Here is a 19,378-nt window from a genome sequence, read left to right on the forward strand (position 1 = left end):
AAAGCGAGCGAGTAGGACCCACACCCATATGACGTGGCAAGTAATATACCAAATAAATGGATAAAATAAAATAAAATGTAATTGAGAACAAAGGCTCGTCGGCCATTGCCAATCTCCATTGCTCAGCACATTTTTCAGCCTCAATTGCCAAATCCTTCTGTTCTTCCTCTCTCAGCCTAGAGAGAGAAGAGAGCCGGCCGGAGTAGAGCAGCCATGGAAATGGTAATGAGCTTCAACAGTTCTTCTTCAATCTCTTCCCCGCTGCTTTACCCCAAACTCAAACTTGGAAGAACCTTCACTCCTTTAATTCACCACCTTGATTGTCTGAGTTCCTCCTCCAGGACCTCAGTTTCATTGCCCAAACAAGCTCTGAAGTTTCGCTCCAAAACCCCAGTTCGAAGTCCGGTCAAATGCTCCGTCTCTCAGACCACAGAAGCTCGCACTGGTACTTCTCTCTCTCTCTCTCTCGCTGCGTTTGTTTTCTTTGTCCATTTATCGGCTTGTTACAGTTTGGCGCGGTTTTTTTGTCGTTTCTTAGCACTTGAGTCTTGGAAAGATGGACGAGGAGAAGAGAGGAAATTACTCTTCAAATCTTGACCTCTGTAATTTTTGCACTTCGAGCTGTCTTTTGGTCGGTTGGAGTCGTAAAGATTTTAGGAGTTAGGAAATTTGTATCGAAAATTAGTATATAAAAATTTCAAGCTCTGTTAATGGACGTTTTTCCTTGTTTATGGAATTTTGCGTAAGGTGATTTTTTGGCTGTTTAAACTTTAAATCTAATATTAGTTTTCAACCCCAATCCAAAATTTATTGCTGACCTTTCATTTGGAATTTTTAATTGTGGGCTGATGTTTTGCCTTAGCAAAGAGCCAACTGATGAGGAGACAAGATATAAGGAACATAGCAATAGTGGCCCATGTAGACCATGGAAAGACAACTTTGGTTGATGCTATGTTGAAGCAAGCAAAGGTAATACCACCAGATAATCATTTCTAATGTTTATTTGAAGGTTTATGTTTCATTTCTTCATTCTGTTATATTATGATTACGACTGCATCATTCCAAATCGTTAATACTGTTTACTGCCACGTAATGCAATGATTGTGTAGAAGAAGCCTAACTGTGTTGTACATGCTGGTTATGTCCATCTATTTATTTATTATTGCAGTCGTTTGATGTATTATTAGAGTTAGAAATGACGATGAAGGACGTCAGAAATTGCTTCAATAAGTTTGTGAATATTGTCCTTCAATAAGTTTGTGAATATTGTCCTTCAATAACTGTGTTGTACATGCTGGTAGGCGAACCTTTCAAAAAAACATGGAGAAATGGTTTGGGTTGATTTGATCAAAACTTTGTGATGGGGCATTGGGCTAGGAAGGAATGACTAAATTTTCAACAAGTCCCTCCCTTTGAGCAGATTCTATGATCAAGTTTTTGGATTGGATCTTGGGTGATATAGATGTTTTTTTTTTCTTTTCACTTATTATAGGTATATCGTGATGATTTTGGCGATTCCGAAGGGCCTGTAATTTATTCGTTAAAAACAGTCTGAGAAATTCTAGGCAAGGTTCGTTGAAATTAGTAACCTCTAACCTAATGTGTATTTCATATTTTCAACTGTAGGTATTTCGTGACAACCAAGTTGTGAAAGAAAGAATAATGGACTCAAATGACTTGGAGCGTGAAAGAGGAATTACAATATTGAGCAAAAATACATCTATCACATATAAGGATACAAAGATTAATATAATTGATACTCCAGGTCACTCTGATTTTGGTGGTGAAGTTGAACGCATTCTCAATATGGTGGAAGGGATCCTTCTAGTGGTATTCTTCAACAAATGCTACCTATTTGAAATCTTTGGTTCTTTCTTGAAATTCATATTTTGGATGTTTGGAGAACTTTGTTTTTATTCCTCTTTTTGGGTGGATGGGGGATGATATGGTTGTTGCAAGTTTTGTGAGTATCAAACTCTTTAACTAGTGTATTTTTACTTTGGTTTATTTGGTAAAATAACATATTGGGCTTTAGGACTTGAGGTTGATAAATAGTTTTATACATTTCTAATCCTTCAAAGATTGAAGGTTTAACGCTAGAAGGTTTAAAAATATATCATAATGGTTTATGCCGTTAGTTATCTATGGAAATTGAGAGGTGATTTTAATTAAATTAGTTATTTTTGTATGAACATGTCAATTCTTGGTGTTGTGTGGATTTCTTGTCACTTTTGACTAACCTACTAAACAAAAGAAGTCACCTGAGAGGCTTATCTCCCTCTAGTTTTGTATCTACTCAAATTCTTTTGATGGTGTCAAGTCAGTGGAGAGTTGAAGTGAGTTAAGATAGTAAGGTTGCATGTATTTTGGTTCTAGGGAGAGAGGAGGATTGAGCAGAGGGTGGGAGCGAGGGGATTCTGTTGAGACAGGGGATAGGTAAACAATTGTTAAATGTTTAACTAATTTCTAATCTGTCAACTTGTCACCATATTGATACTAGCCATTATATATTTGATAGCTTTTTGCAGCTTGAGCATAGAAAGGATTATAAGATGAGTAAAAAATTTGCCTCTAGATGCCCTGTTTTAATTTTTTTTTCCTCTTGCCCAAAAGTTGACTAAATGATGTCTTCTTGACAATAATATATTTTCAAACATGTTTCCAATTTTGAACTCCTTGTCCTATCATGTCTTTTTCTATGTATTTTATCTAGGTAGATTCTGTTGAGGGTCCAATGCCACAAACAAGATTTGTGCTTAAGAAGGCTCTTGAATTTGGGCACGCTGTTGTTGTCGTGGTCAACAAGATTGATAGACCTTCAGCTCGTCCAGATTATGTCATCAATTCAACTTTTGAGCTCTTCATTGAACTGAATGCATCAGATGAGCAGGTAATAGTATTTGAAAGTCATGGGCAATGACCTTATACCTATGTCCATACTTGAAAGAATACTACAAGTTACAGGCTAACAACCAATCTTTTGAAATTAACAACATCATTAATGACAAACTTTATATATTCAAGCAGCAAGGATAATATTCATCTGAACCTAAGAGTAAATAATCCTTGATTTATAAAAGTATTCTTTGTTTGTTTACAAACTTTATAATATTGGACCAGCAGAGGTTTTTGAGAATCATCAATGGAAGACCTAAGTGATTCACTCAGTAGTGGGGAAATGCACACTATCTGACAAATATATGAATGTTGGTTGAATGCTTCATTTCATTATTTCTGATAATGTAAGCAACAATCTTTTTTCATTCCAACTTTTGTTTTGGTTCAGTGTGACTTCCAAGCAATTTATGCTAGTGGCATTCAAGGTAAGGCTGGATTATCCCCTGAAGATTTGGCAGAAGATCTTGGACCACTTTTTGAGTCAATAATCAGATGCATCCCTGGACCAAAAATTGACAAAGATGGTGCATTGCAAATGCTTGTAAGTGATCTTTCTTTTCATTATTTTTGTTTACCTTCAATAATTTAATTGGTTTGTGCTGTGAAGAATCGTGGGAATTTCATTTCATTTGTACTTCTTTCTTACAGATAATGAAAGAACTTTCCGGACTTACTTTGAAATGACTCTATTCCTAAATAAGAAAAATAATTCAATTTCTGAATCTTCTTATTGTTTGATGCAAGGAAAAATAAACTGTTCCACGTTGTTGATTTTTGAAATATTTAACTTCTATTAATCCAAGTTTCACGCTCGTCATAAAAATCTTTATTTAAGTCATTGGCATTGTATTCTCTCTCTCCCTCTCTATTTCCCCCTCCTCTCCTCCCCAACTCTTAATCCATCCAGTTTCCACCAAATAGCTTATACTTTATGATGAGTCCATTGAATGCAATTTTTGCACATTTTGTGCCTTATGCTCAAGTTTCATTTTGTGGCTATGCACTCATGTGACATTCTTAAAGATGGAACGTGAATGATAAATACTGGCATCTCAGTTCTCCAAATTTGACAAATCTTAGTTTAACTCTTTTGACTTGCACTTTTTATTCTCCTAAAACATGTCTCAATTTTAATGTGAACTTCTTATCCTAGGCTACAAATATTGAATATGATGAGCACAAAGGAAGAATAGCAATTGGCCGACTGCATGCTGGAGAACTCCAAAAAGGAATGGATGTGAAGGTTAGTACACTTTGTTTTTGTTATGTTGTTTTGCTTTTATTTAACCTACTATGTGGGTTTTTATTTTCGCTTATGGATGGGATGGGGGCGCTAAGGGGGTGTCAACCTAGTTGAGATGCCTAGGTGCGCCTGCTGATCCTCCCCCTCCCCCTTTGCTCTTTGTATGTCCCTCATGTACTTTGAGCTTTGTCTCTCTATTTTCATTATTCATAACACTGAGACTCGTTTCCTTTTCAAAAAACAAAAAAAAGGTACACTTTGCAGGTTGAACTAGACTTACAAGCATTTTGCTTTCTATAGGGTTGCTTTTCCATTTCATAGTATAGGTTTACGAAGCAACCTGTTTTTTATGCTATTATTGCAAATATATGGTTAAAAACAAATAGAAGAAATTTTAAGGATGCGTAGGTCTTTTGGGACAAGATAAGGATTTGTCCATTTTGTCTAATATTCTTTGGCTCGAGTTCGGGCTATCTTGTCTCCTCCTTTCCTTTTGTGTTTCTCTCTATAAATGAAAGTTTAATTTCTTACCTTCTTTTTTTTTCTTTAGGTATGCACAACAGAAGATGCTTGTAGATTTGCAAGGATTAGTGAGCTTTTTGTATACGAGAAATTCAGTAGGGTCCCTGTAGAGAAGGTGCAAGCTGGTGATATATGTGCTGTTTGTGGAGTTGATGATATTCAGGTAAAAGTAAATTAAGATTTTGCAAAACTTTTGTTGTAGTGAAATTTGTTGTTGTTTTCATTATCTTTATTGTGGATTATCCTGTGTTCAGATTGGTGAGACAATTGCTGACAAACAATATGGCAAACCATTACCAGCTATTAAAGTGGAGGAACCAACAGTAAAGATGGCTTTCGCAATCAACACTTCTCCATTTGTTGGCCGTGAGGTATGTCTAAATGAAACTACCAGAAGTTCTAAATTGCCGTTTCTTCTAATAAATACGTATATCTATATGTTTGTGAAGAAGCTAATGTCACTGAATAAATGAAGTTACAATATGGAGGGGGGTGAAAAGCGGAGCCTCACACTAAGGGAGATTGCATAAAGTTCTTCCAAGTGGCACAAAGGGAAACTTACACTATAATTCTCATCCCAAAAATAAATAAATAAATAAATGGCATATGCTAAGGAATATTGTCGCCGTATAGTTGGAAACATTATTAGGGTCTTAAGGATATATTAGTCATTAAGTAAGAGTTAGTGGGAGTTGGTTACAAATGGAGAGAGAGTGAGGTTCCAAGAGAGTGGTTCTAAAGACGGTCGAGTAATTTCTTTGCAGTAAAGGTGGTAGGAAGTATAGAACCAATCTACACATCTTTCTAGGAGCTAGTATTCATGTCAATCCCAATTGAACATTTGATCGTAGATATCTTTGAGAGCGTACAAAGCATGAGAAGGTCCTCTAGAGTGTAGAGATATAGTAGTACTTAGCCAATATCTGTCTTCAAGATCTCACATTTGTTTTGCAATGACCTTCCACTAAACCCTCTTTTTCTGAACAAAATCTCCAAATTAGAAAGTTATTTCTAGGAAAGAAAGGTGCCTATTCCATTGCCACGACAATCAATGGAATTAAATCAATCAACTACCTCTTTTGAGCACCTTCTGAATGAAAGTCCTTTTAAATCTTCTCAATCAATTTGATACCTCTGTAGGCATAGCAAAGAAAGATGCAATAAGTTGGAGAGTAGCCTGGATGAGAATAGGTTTACCAACCTTGGAAAAGGAAGAGTTCTTCCATTTTTTATGCTTATTGTCACTAAAAATGATGGAAACCTAAAGGCTCGTTGTCAAATCTCTCCAACATGGAGGATAGAATCATTAGGAACTTCCTCTCTGAAGGTGCTAAGTCTAGTGGAAACCGCCACTAAAGTAGGATGGAACCTAGGAGTTGGAAAACCTGATGAAAGCTAAATGAGGCTCTCATTATCAAATGGTAATGGAGGGAAAGTCATTCAAAGAGACCGTCGTAATTTGGTTGCCTCACAATAATAGTTGAATGTAAATTGAAATTCTTCACGTCCTCAATTTGTGGTACTTTACAATTTCTCTTATACATCCTATGTTGCAAAATTGTAAGCCACATCGGGTAACCTCTTCGAATATTTTAGGGTGTCTGTCTTTATTACCATGTTAGCTAGGTTGGATGGAAATGTTACCACTCTTTTTGTGCTCCTTTTGTTTTTTGGCATAGATTGAGAGTCCTGTTTATTATCAAAACAAAATGTCCATCTCTCTCGAGTACATATGCTGCATATAGATCAGCAGTTGAACGATTTAAAAAACCTCATGTCTGTCTACATTACAACTTGATAAAAAATGTAAGGATTAACATGTGTTGTTAATTTGAATTACAGGGCAAGTATGTAACTAGTAGAAACTTAAGGGATCGGCTCTACCGGGAGCTTGAGCGTAATTTAGCAATGAAAGTTGAAGATGGTGAAACAGCAGACATGTTCATTGTTAGTGGTCGGGGTACTTTGCATATCACAATACTTATAGAGAACATGTAAGAAGTTCTTATTAAGGATGGTCATCCACCATTCCCAGTATACATCCTCTAATGAGTCAATGACTAATGAGTTTATTCACTTTAGGCGGAGGGAAGGATATGAATTTATGGTGGGACCTCCTAGAGTTATCACCAAAAAGGTGAATGACAAATTGGTGGAACCATATGAGGTGAGTTTCTGATTGTTATATGATGCAATTCACTGTTAATTTCTTAAGTTATAAGTCTTATAGATTTTATAGGCTGTAAAATTAGTTGTAAATAGAATACTCTATTTTAAGAACAGTTTTCAAGTTTTTTAGAATACAGACTTATTTTTCCTAATGAGAAATCTAAGATTAGGATTTCGAAATACTAAGGACTTTTAATACTAGGATTATTATTAATCTATATCGAATCCAAAAACTGAAATCTAGCAATATCATAATAATATACACTAAAAACTTATCTTTGGCTTTTTGTTGTAATCCTGCGTTGTACACATTTGACTAGAAGATAGGAAAAAAATAAATGTCGATTATGAAGTTCGTTAAGAGTGAATCTAAAAGTTAAATTGTTGAAGCATTTACTTTTATTTTAATACAATTTCCATATGAAGCTCTGTTTGCATGTAGTCTGCTTACATGCAAGTAATTCGAATTTTGAAAAGTATAGCTAGTCTAACATTTGAATGACTTATTCAGTGGCATTCGTAATCATAATAAGTTAAAATTTCCCTACAGATTGCCACTGTGGAGGTACCAGAAGAACACATGGGAGCAGTCGTAGAACTGTTGGGCAAGAGGCGTGGACAAATGTTTGATATGCAGGGAGTTGGGTATGTAGACCTCTCTTTGCTTTCCTATTCCCCAACCAAAAAAATTGTCATGCTGGATGTCAATGATTAATATTTTCAACAATATATTTCATAGGTGTTGATGATCAGAGAACTAGTGGCTTGACTAATGTAATCCTAAGTTTGAGCACATAATTTGCCTGTAGTGTCCTGAGCTTAGTTTAATGTTCAAAAGTAGGCAGCATCAAGTTATTTAAACAAGTCATCTCCTTTCTAAAACTCTTTCTAGGATATGCTTAATATCTCAAATTTAGTAAGGACGATGGCATGGTGTTGCTGTTGCAGCGACTTACTAATCCACGTGCATATTTACATTCTCGTGTATTGACTATCTATATACAATGCTAAAGGGTATTTTATTGAAATTCTTTATATTATTCATGAATCAAGTACATTTTCTAAGGGCAGTCTTCTATTTATAATGACGAAGGGTCAGTGGATTTTCCTTTTATCACTAAGATGAATTCTTCAAATTTTTATCAATTTCTATCTCCAGGTCAGAAGGCACAACTTTTTTGAGATATAAGATTCCAACTAGGGGTCTTCTTGGATTGAGAAATGCAATTTTAACAGCTTCACGTGGTACAGCAATCCTCAACACAATATTTGATTGCTACGGACCCTGGGCTGGTGATATTCACACTCGTGATCAGGGTTCACTGGTAATCTAATTATCCCATTGCTTGAATTTTGATGGGGGACTTTAATTATTGCTTGAAATATTTGGGGAGTACTTGTATTATTGTTTCTTCTCATGTTCTGTATTCGTTCTGTATTCGTTCTGTGTGATTTGGGCAGTAGAATGATGAAAAATTTTCTTTCAACCTCTCTTGTGCTTTCTAGGCCTTCCTTGAACTCAAATCATTTTAGTGAAAAATGTTGTTTCTCTTTCTGTTTACGGAGAAAACTGGTTTAAGTGTTATGCTTGCACTCAAATCTTTTTAGTGGAATTATTATCTGGGCTTACCCCTTTAATACCCGTATAATGAGGGCCATGTTTTTCGTTTTTTTCTTTAAAAAAATTATTGCTGTAACTGTAAGAGATCTCGTGAACTAAGGCATGTGGCTCTGTGTTTTTTAGGCATTAGGGAAGTTGTCTCTTTAGTCTTTAAATATAGTTTGAGTTCTATTTTTTTTCTCTGAACTTGATTCATTAATTTCCTTATTTTGTTTCGCTTTTGAATGTTTTGTTTTATTTCCTACAATTTGTGCAGAAAAGTGTTCTTGTCACCATTGTTTTTTCTTTAATCATTTAACTAGAACATTACACATTTGAAAACTTGATACTTAATTTACTACATATGGTTCAAAATCTAAACATCTATTGGTTAGCAAATGAATAAAAGATTCGTTTGCAAATAAATAAAATAAAATACATATTTTTATAAAATCTCTGTTAAATAATTTTGGCAACAAATTTTATCACCAATATACAACCAACACAAAAATTTAGAGACAACAATACAATTTAAACCTTTGAATATAACTTGTTTCTGACTCTTTCAATTGGAATACTATCACTCAATCATATTTTTGTCTTTTGAAAATGCACGTATTATTCTACTGACTCGTCGAAAAAATCTAATTTAATGCCTCATGAAGCTGCTACAAATGATTTTTCAGGTTGCTTTTGAGGAAGGCACAACTTCTTCTTATGCCCTTGCTAGTTCACAGGAGAGAGGGCAAATGTTTGTCAGTCCTGGCGTAGATGTTTACAAGAGTCAAATTGTTGGAATTCATCAACGCCCTGGGGACTTAGCCCTTAACGTGTGCAAGAAAAAAGCTGCAACAAATGTACGCTCCAACAAAGAACAAACAGGTAAGGACAACTCGGTCACCTTAAATTTTCTTTTCTCTCAGTGTTCTGCTTTGAGTTTTACTTCTTCTTTAGTTTCTTCGGTCCCTTAGAATGCTCCTCAACTGCCACTATTACAAACTCTTCTGTTAGGGTACTATTTATCAAATGTTTTTGGTCAATTAGAAACATAAGTTTGATTACGTAATCAAGAATAATTCTTAAAGTTCTGAAAACTGGTTAAAAAGCACTTTATAATGCTTGTAGAAGAAGAAATGCTTCATTAGTATTCTTAAAGTGTTTATAGAGAACAAATAGGTTAAAATATTATCTTGCTCCCTGTACTTTTTGAGATGTATTCAATTTTAGTTCTTATACTTTCAAATATCCAAATATAGTTTATGATCTTCCTATACATCTTAAAGTCAGTCTTCAATGTTAGTTTAAAGTTAATTTTTACTGAACCTCGTAAAACAATAACAGTAATTTTCATTTAAGAAAAGAAACCAATTAAATATGTTTTCAAAATTTACGAAGGAGAGACTAATGGAGACTAATTTGTTTATGGAAAAGTTAGCTATTGTAGGAGACTAAATCGGGACATTTGAGACCACGAAACTAAAAATAGAACAAGTCCCAACGTGCATGATACTTTAACTTATGAAATAGTACTAGAAGACATCGTTCTGCATTCATTTTAGAAACTAAAAGATGAACCTTACACTCCATAAATTTGCCTTTTGCAGTGGTTTTGGATACCCCATTGGATTATAGTTTAGATGACTGCATCGAGTACATCCAAGAAGATGAACTGGTTGAAGTCACTCCCTCCAGCATCCGAATGTGCAAAAATGCAAAAATGGCAAAGAAAGCAAGGTAGATATCCAATGCTGCAAAACTTCAACGTGCAGAAGACACGGTACGTCACCACCAAAGCCATATTTCTTTGAATTCGTAAGCTTTAGTAGAGCTTCTTAGTCAATACTAAATTGTTTTAAGCATTATCAAAGCTTCCACCTACAATAGTTCGTAGTATTTGTACATAAGAGAGGACAAGACACCAAAGTAGTATACCATCCAGCGATTGATTGGTAGAAACTAGAAAGTGAACCAGCCTTCTTTTTCCCCTTAATAATGAATATAATTTAAGTTTTGTTTTATCGTTATTATAATTAATTTGGGCCAGGCTGTTACTTGGAGGTTTCCTTAGCTCCAATCATATCAAATCAGTCTATGGTTTCTTTTGATATAATGCCTTGTTCATTTGCACGCAATGTTTTGTTTTGTTTGTTTTTGCATACTTTACAACATGAATATTAAGTTAATTTGATAAATGATTGTTGATTATTAATGTAGTTCTTATGGTCTGTGGTTAGTTTTAGTTTAGTTCTATAGTTTCTGAAAATTTGAATTTGGTTTTGCCAATTTCCTTACATCTTACAAAATCTTCATTGTGTGATCTAAGGTTTATAGTTTTCTTTCTTTTTTAAATCTTAACATGTCTGTCAGGGTTTTGTCAAAAGTAATAATAATATAAACAAACAAACAAACTAGTTATACTTCATAAAAAAAATCACTAAAAGACAATTTTATTACACTTAAATTTTCTATTACGAGTAGATGTTTTGTCCATTTTGCTTTTACGTCTTTATTAACTACATAACTTATTCAAAGTATTTTCTTTGAATGAGGTAGAAAAAAGGATTGAGTTTATTCATGAGGTACATTTCACATTTTTAAAAGTTTAATTATCTTGTTAACTTATTAAACCATCGAAGTTAACTAATTGAGAAACTAAATTGGACTTTTAACTTTTTTTTATCAGTTTAGTACTTGTGTGGACTGTATTTTTTTTCTCCAAAAAATAAATATTTCAAGTGAGCTACATTTATGCATTTTCAAATACAAATATTGAAAGACATTGATAGAAGTCTATACAAAGTATTTGTTATGTTTTGTGAATTTTTCACAAATCTGTTATTTTTAATAGTTTCTCTTCTCAATTTACGTAGACTGAGTGTGTAGTCATGTATTGTTAGATTGCAAAGTAGTACCTAATGCGTTAGAAACTTTAAAGTAGTAGGATAGTCAAGATTTTTTGAAAAACATATATATTCAATAAACACCACTAAATATTTGAACAAACATTTAATTTAAAGGAAAAATATTATTTTCAAGAATTTAACTCAAAGGAAAAATACTTTTTAATGCAAAATTATCATATTTTGTTAAGTTTAATATGTCTAGTTAAATTATAAAATTCGTACTTATCATCTAGAGACATAGGTTCAATTTAGTTCTACAATTTTAATATTTTCAATTTCGTTCCCTCTAATTAACTAATATATGTATGTATGTATATCCAAGACATTTTTTTATTTCATTAATCGTATTAGTCTAACTGTAATAAGAAACTAGGATTAAGTAAGAAGAATAAAATAGGTAGGTCTTGCGAGGTTTAATAAAAAAAAAAAAACTTGGATGCAATCATTTATTGTATCGTCTCCTTTATGTTAATTAAAAGTTGTCATATGGTAGTTTATATTTTTACGTTGGTAGAAAAATAGAGAACACGGAGATAGGTGCAACCTTGATTTTGATTAGAGACATACTTAAGCTCTAATCAAAATAGTTAAATTTGATTTTGATGAAAGCAGTAACACCTAATGTGTGCGTCTAACTTCTAAGTATTGGTCTGATCCAAATCTAATGACTCAAATATGAATTACAAATGAAACTAAAGGATGAAGGAAAGAAAATTGTAATATCCAACCATATATCTTTTACTATACAAAAAGATCACTAAGGACATGAATTATTCCTTATAAGTTCTCATAAAAACACACTTACAACTTACAACCAAAACCAACCCAAGAAAGAAAATCTTAAAATAACATTCACTCAAAGTACTCAATGTCCATTTCTTACTTACAACTTCCTCACACTAAATCCAACTTTAATCTAAGATATTTGATATTTGGGAGAGATAATGCATTAATAATATATCATTCCTTTGTTTCAAGAAGAAAAAAATCTAACTCTTTTTTAGATGGGTTTTGTCCATCTCCTTAATTAATTACAAATTCATTGGGATTTCATGATGATGAGTATGACAAAAGTGACTTTAACGGTTTTAGAATAGCTTTCGAATATGTTTTTAGAAGAACGAGCGCTTAGCGGGTGGCCTTCCAACAGCTCTCATCAAGTTTGAAATTTCAATGACTTTGGCCACTTTTGTTCCTCTCTTTGCCTCTGCTGATGCTCTTCTTTCCTCTGCTTTTCTATGTGCTTTTGCTACTTCATTCTCCATCTTTTCTAATGCTTTTGCTCTCTTCTCTTCCAACTTCCTCTGCCATATATATTCAAAATATTCTTAGTGCTTCATCCAATATTCACATACACACATATATAATGTGCTGCCTTTTCACCCACCATATAATAGAATGATGAAGATAATAATGTTTTTATACTAAATTATAAATTTAGTTTCTATATAGTATGAAAGAAATTTGAATTTAGTATCTGTAATTTTAGAAGTTACAACTTAATCCTTATAAATAGTTTCCATTTATGAAAGGTTTTATCAAACCACAAACATACTTTCATTTTTACTCTCAATTTTTAGTTGTCCTAAACCCTAACGACTTAGTTCGTGGACTTTAGTTTATAAAAATAGACTAATGAGTAGCAATTTTTCTTCGAATTTTGTCATTGAACAAATGTATAACATTAATATTTAATTTTTGTATTTAATTTAAGGAGGATTTTTTAATAGTAAAATATTAAAATTATTTATAAAATATAACAAAATTCATTAAACCCATTTATTATTATTTATTATTTTTGTTTTATTTGTTTATATAGCAATTACAAACCTTTATTTGTTTTATTTTTTATTTTTGAAAGCAAACATTTATTTCAATTAATATATATATTCTTTGAGGTTGTGACATTAATATTTTAAGCTTCACAAACATTTATTTCTAACAAAAGAAATTTTGGGTGCATCCATTTTATATGCTTCCAATCTCTCCGCCCACATAATGAAATTTTCTTTTTTCTAAAATTTAGTAATTTTATTTTTGTGTGTTGGGGCATTGAGATATCTAATAATTGCTCTGTTTTTTATTCTAAAAAAACTTTTAATGGGCATTTCCTTTGGTTGTTTGTTTGTTTATTGAGGAAGAAAACAAACCATATTTGAAGGTTCATCATCAGTTAAATTTCTATTGAATCAAACAAAGAAAGGAAGTTAAATTTTGAAGTGTTAACAAATTAGAATGAAATAAATAGAAATTTTTTGTTCAAAACTGTTCAAGATTCAAAAAGCTTTCACATGTTTAGTCCAAAACTAAGCATTATGAATTTAATCTTTTTTGTTTTTTTTTTGGTTAACCAAACTGACAAGTAACTTTGACAAACAGTGTTCCAAGTGATGATCATAATTACGTAAATGAAGAAAAAAAGTAGTATATGGAAATCTAGAATAGAGGAAATTCATCAATCAATCAATGAATCAACTAAATATGATGCAATAACCTACCTAGGTAGGCATTTCATCAAACAGATTGCATGCAAAAATTTGAAATTGGCATTATTTTCAAGTATTGATCACGTACCTCAATCTTCTTCATCCATGAAGATGCCTTCTGAACCTGCTCCCTTTCCCATCCACTAATCACAGCATCTTCTCTCTTGTACCGATTGTTAATCTTCGCAATCTTCGCGTTTTGCCATGCGCTAATCTTCGTTTCCACTTCCTCTTTCTTCACCATATGTAACGAAATCTCTCTAGTCGCCGCCGCACCGCCGTCGCGATTCTCCGTTCTCGAGATCGCCGACGATGTTGTTAGATCATCGAACGGATGACCATCCGGTACAATCGCTAACGGGTTCGTTTCCACCTCTGGCGTAGTATCCTCTTCCTCTCCAATTCGGCTCAAGTTATTCGGAGCTTCGTTAATCGATCGATCATGACGATAACCGTCGCCGATCTCCGCACCAGCAATAACCAGAGCATTGAACTCTCGACTCATGGAGGTGAAATTCTCGCTTGAGCTACTAGCTTCGCTGACAATTGAAGTCGATCTTTGACTCGTGGTTTCCCAATTAGCCTCCCCGCGGCGGTTCCGATTGGCGTTCACCGGCGGTGGCTGTGGAGAGGTCAGAGCGTGGATATCACGGATTTGAACGTCTTCGTTATCTTCTCCGGCATGGGCGGCGGTGGAAGTTGATGGTGGTGGCTGATCGTTGAACATGACGGAATTTGAAGAAATGTAAAGAGAGTGCGTTTGAAAGAGTAATGGGAAGTTGGGAAAGAAAGAGTGAAAAAAGAGAAAAAAGAGAAAAAAGGACCTTTTTGGAAATATAGTTTTTTCAAGGGGGCTTTTGTAATTTGTGAAAATTGGAGAATTATCAGCCACAAAATGTACTACGTGGAATAATGGAACACATTTCTTTAACAAAAATTATGTTTAATTACAAATTTAGTCTTTTTCAAAAATAAATTTTCGAATTTAATCTTTTTAACTTTAAATAGTGTTTATAATATATAATAAAGATATAATTGCAATTTAGTCCTTATAAATATAGTATAGGTTTTTCTTACTCTATAAACTATTTATAATTCTTTTATGAAATTAGAATGATTAAATTAACTTTCTGATTTAATTTTAAAAATAGAAAAATTCTAATACTTGCACTTTTGGGTCTAATATTTAATTAGTTTTTAGGTTTCAAAATATCATCCATTCAGTCTTTTAAGATTTGAGTTTAATTTTAAATTTATAAGTTATTAATTTAGTATTTTTACCTCAAATTTTTATTAAATACTTACTATGTTAATAAATTAAAAATAATGACATAAATGACAAATATTCTATCACTTTTAAAATTAAATTAAAATTGTACCTCTTAATTGCTTTAAATTAATTAATAAATATTGAAATTAATGTTTGAAAGTGATTATTTAATATTAAAAAATTGAGATTAGAAATGAATCAAATTAAAATAAAACTCAAATCTTAACCGTAACACTTTGATAAATTAAATTGAAACCAAAGTAAAAACTTTAAAACTAAAAATGTAACATTTTCAAACCTAACAACAAAACACAAACCAACTCCATTTTTCCTTATAAAATATTAAACATTATTTATAAATATAAATTTTGGTTCATATATCATTTTAGCGAGTCATTGTATATTAAAGTTTCTCCAATTTTAGCCTATAAATTTTATAAAATTTCAAGTTTAGTCATTAGTGCTAGTTTAATGTGGATTGTTTTTTTTTCTAAAAGATTTTGCTATTTATTCACATTTTCATTATATATTTTAAAAAGTTATTAATTTTAATTAAATCTAAGATTTATTTAAATATAAAGACTACAATTGAAAAAACTAAAAAAAAAAAAAATAGTGACCAAAGTACTATTTCAATCCAAGTTTTGTTAGCAATGCTTGTGTCGAGGTTGATTATTGCACTTATATTTTGTAGGAGTATTTTCGTTAGAAAAATACTAAAGAATGAAAAAAATTTGTCACATGACAATTGAAAAAAAGCATGTGAAACAGTTACATATATATTTTTTTGTTCATCAATAATTATTTGCGATAAATTTTATCAAACTATAAGAGCAATTATTTAAAAATATTTTGTTGTAAAAGTGTTATATCTTAACAAGTTCTAAGCTCAAAATTAAATTTATACACTAATATTTAGTAAGTAATATTTTATTGTTGATAGACTAGTCTCTATTTGTAATAGACTATATCACTAATAAATTACCATTATTAGTGATGTGGTGTGTCACTCGTAAATTTTGAGAACTAATTTTTGTTATAAATACAAAACCTATTGTATTAAGTTTACTCCTACTTTTAAATTTGATTGCTATATTATATATAGATTGCTAAAATTTTATTTTCTACTTAAGAAATATACCGAGCATAGTAAGAAAATAAGAGAAAATATGCTTACCTTTTATTAAAAAGAAAAAACCACGAGTATATCGAAGCCTAATTGGTGGAAACAAGACATTTTAATCTAAAAATTGAGGTGATTACGCATTTGTATCTAGATATATTTTGAACTAATTTTAAATATAGCAAAACAAATCATACAAAATATCACTGTCTATTTCTGTATTCATTGTAATGTATCATGAATAAATTGTGATATTTTGATATATTTTATAATCATTGTTCTGTCGTTTAAAATATATTTGTTTTCATGTAATCTTGAGTAGGTTGGGGTGCAAGAAGAAGATATATAATGGATTTTATAAATTTAAAAGAGATGAATAGATATTAACTCAATCACTATGATGTGACATTTTGTCATACAAATACACAAACTTACAAACCAAAAATGCTCTCCACATAATTCATGATGTGAACTAATTTTTGAAAGTACGTCTTTTTCCTTTTCCCCTTTTCCTTTTTCATTTGGTATGTATTGTAATTAAGCTATAGATAAAGGGTCTCCTTGAAAATTGTTTATCATGTCTCGATTTTATCGCATTTAGCTAAATATATAATTTGTTTTTAGAACTTTTGAAAAAACAAAACTTCTTTTTATCTTTACAAAATGGTAGGGTTTCTAAATTAAATCTAATTCAATTTAAAGAAGAAAAAAATGTTCAAAGAAATAGAATTTTCAAGGTTGTTGAATATTTTCGAAAAAGAATAGGGTTATATGTTTTGAAATAAAATAAATATACATATTTAAATTGATAAATGAATATGTTTTATCCAGAAAAGTTTGAATTTTATTATATTTATGTTATAATTAATCATAACTAAATATCAGTTTTATTCTGTATGGTGATACATAATCTAGAAAAATATAAAAATGTCGATGAAAATATTGACACGTTGAAATTTAATATCGCGACTAATTTTTAAAAAGCTCACATTCTAACTTCTAGAAAAAACAATGCATGTGTGGTGGGAAATTGAGTGGAAGTAATCTTCAATAACAAGAAAAAAAATTTAACATAACTCAACTAATGATTTGAATTGTCCAATTTGTTGTTATTGAATTTAAATAATATACTAAATTGGCCTGAGAAAAGTTAGAATATAGTTTTTATGATTTGATCAAACTACCACGATAATTCATATGGTTTAATAAAGTTCTCATCAATAGTCACCACTATATAAAATATTTGTGAAAGTTCTACTCAACTAAAAGACTAAATTCTAATAAGTCACTTAATTAATTAAATTCTAACTTTTCTAAATCATTGAGTTTAAAGTTACAATTTAACATTAAAAACATATATTAAAAAAAAGACGGTTCAAAATATTAGCATAGCATGTATGACGAAAAATTTTAAATATTGCAAAATTCTGTCAGAGTGTATAAACTCATATTTGAAAATTTGAAACATCTTCGTCCTTGAAAACATGTATGTTCCAATTAAACTGAGCTTATTATTGATATTATAATTGGACCTAGAAAAACTAACATAAAAAAAGATAACTTGATTTAATATCTCGATAAATTTAGTATAGAAATCCAAAATTTAAGAAAATAAAAGGACCAAAGTTTAAGATGATATAACATACTTGGATTAAATCGGATTTAATTTTTCTTAATAATAATATCAAATTAAATCTCATTTTTTTAGTGTCGGCTGCGATAAAGTGGATCCCACCAATAATATTAAGGTAGTGCCAATAAACCATTGATGGCTCACCACGTGTCACGTAAGACAATGAAATTTAAAAAGAAGTACGTGTCAGTTATTGATAGGACATGGGCCCAGAAAGAAGGTTCCTTCCATGCAAAGGCTGATGTTAGATTACCACTAAGCGCCACGTGTACGGTGAAGAATGGATTTAGCTCGGTAACGTGATTGACACGGCACACGTGGCTTGGAATTTAAAATAAAATATTGTGAATAATTGTTTTATTGTATATTTTTCTTTTGTGAGGATAAAAAAGTAAATTGGAAGACGACGAAAATATAGTTAATTTATAGACTTGGACATTTGGCCATTACATGGAGATAATTCTTTTTTACGAATTAGAATGTGACGCGTGGTAATTTGACTGAAATGGAAGTACGTAGCTATGAAGGTGAAACTTGACACGTGTACTTCACTAAGTGGTGAAGTGGATGGACACGTGTCCCAATGCTTTGGGAAATTAGGTTTTTGATAATGACTCTGTTGTTTTGAATATGATAAAAAGGAAAGTGCTTAATTTGTTTGCAACGAAAAGTTCTTGAAGTTTGTGTTTAGGCTCGAATTTTCATAGGGTGTCATCTTCTCGGATAGTCTCAGGCCAACATTTTTTATTTATTGATATATCAATTTTTTCTAATAAATTAGAGTTGAGGGATCTAAATGTACAATATTCTTGGTACATGTAGATGTTTGTTGAAGTGAACTTTTGTTAGCGTGTCAATATATATCAAATTAAGATAACAAATTTTATTGAGGTAAGTGCATTATCTTTCTTACTCTTCACTTTATTTTAGTAGTTTTACTCTTTTAATTGTTTTTTTATTAATGTTTAAGTTTTTTTCTCTTTTAAGTACAAGTTGTGTAGAAACTTATGTAATTAGATTTAGTTAAACTCATTTCCCATGAAATATTATCTTAATATACACATTAAAAAAATATATGAGTACAATAGTTATGGAGCATTGGATGATAAGTTAGTGATCATTGATACTTTAATTCTTTTGTTGTACACAAAATCGTACCACAATTTTGTATGCTCGTGATAGACATTGTGAATCTTGCTTAGCTCTGCATCTAAACTTGCTACTCATGTTAATTGTTCGTGATTGACTCACGTTCAAATGTAGTTCCTATTGTAATTTGTTACTTACCACAAATGATAATCTCCAATTAAGTAGGTAGTACATATGTTTGGTATGGAATTTAGGATATGTTTGGTGTGAATTTGGAAACAAAAGATTTTATGAAAATAAAGTTGTATTAATTACGTGATGTTTTTATGTATGTGTTTGATAATAAATCCAAAAATTAGATTCTAGTAAAATGTTGTTGATATTGTATTTATAAATTGTAAAACTAATTGTTGTTACCTACTAAATATTAAATTGTTTAAAC

General features: G+C 31.4%; 2 protein-coding genes and 1 long non-coding RNA gene across 4 annotated transcripts; 1 reads left to right on the top strand and 2 right to left on the bottom strand.

The window, feature by feature from the left end:
* The first annotated feature begins 65 nt into the window (after nt 1–65).
* LOC101213416 (putative elongation factor TypA-like SVR3, chloroplastic) lies at nt 66–10,539 on the top strand. Its single transcript, XM_004136567.3, has 14 exons — nt 66–445; nt 863–969; nt 1,627–1,830; nt 2,714–2,890; nt 3,287–3,439; nt 4,052–4,141; nt 4,692–4,826; nt 4,918–5,034; nt 6,506–6,657; nt 6,746–6,830; nt 7,383–7,477; nt 7,992–8,157; nt 9,119–9,314; nt 10,037–10,539. Exons 1-14 carry the CDS (start codon nt 214–216, stop codon nt 10,168–10,170), a joined length of 2,043 nt encoding a protein of 680 aa, XP_004136615.1. The 5' UTR covers nt 66–213; the 3' UTR covers nt 10,171–10,539.
* Nucleotides 9,135–10,140, bottom strand: LOC116402784. Of its 2 annotated transcripts, none has more exons than XR_004215422.1 (2): nt 10,013–10,140; nt 9,135–9,415 (listed from the first exon to the last, which is right to left on the bottom strand). It is a non-coding gene; the product is annotated as an uncharacterized LOC116402784 (long non-coding RNA). The 2 variants fall into 2 exon arrangements; XR_004215421.1 differs by having other exon boundaries at nt 9,135–9,421.
* Nucleotides 10,540–12,049: 1,510 nt separating the features above from the next.
* On the bottom strand, nt 12,050–14,607 carry LOC101213651 (remorin 4.1). The gene is made up of 2 exons (XM_004136568.3): nt 13,910–14,607; nt 12,050–12,639 (listed from the first exon to the last, which is right to left on the bottom strand). Exons 1-2 carry the CDS (start codon nt 14,546–14,548, stop codon nt 12,448–12,450), a joined length of 831 nt encoding a protein of 276 aa, XP_004136616.1. The 5' UTR covers nt 14,549–14,607; the 3' UTR covers nt 12,050–12,447.
* Nucleotides 14,608–19,378: the final 4,771 nt, after the last annotated feature.

Source organism: Cucumis sativus, chromosome 3, assembly GCF_000004075.3.
Source record: "Cucumis sativus cultivar 9930 chromosome 3, Cucumber_9930_V3, whole genome shotgun sequence".
Lineage (NCBI taxonomy): Eukaryota > Viridiplantae > Streptophyta > Magnoliopsida > Cucurbitales > Cucurbitaceae > Cucumis > Cucumis sativus.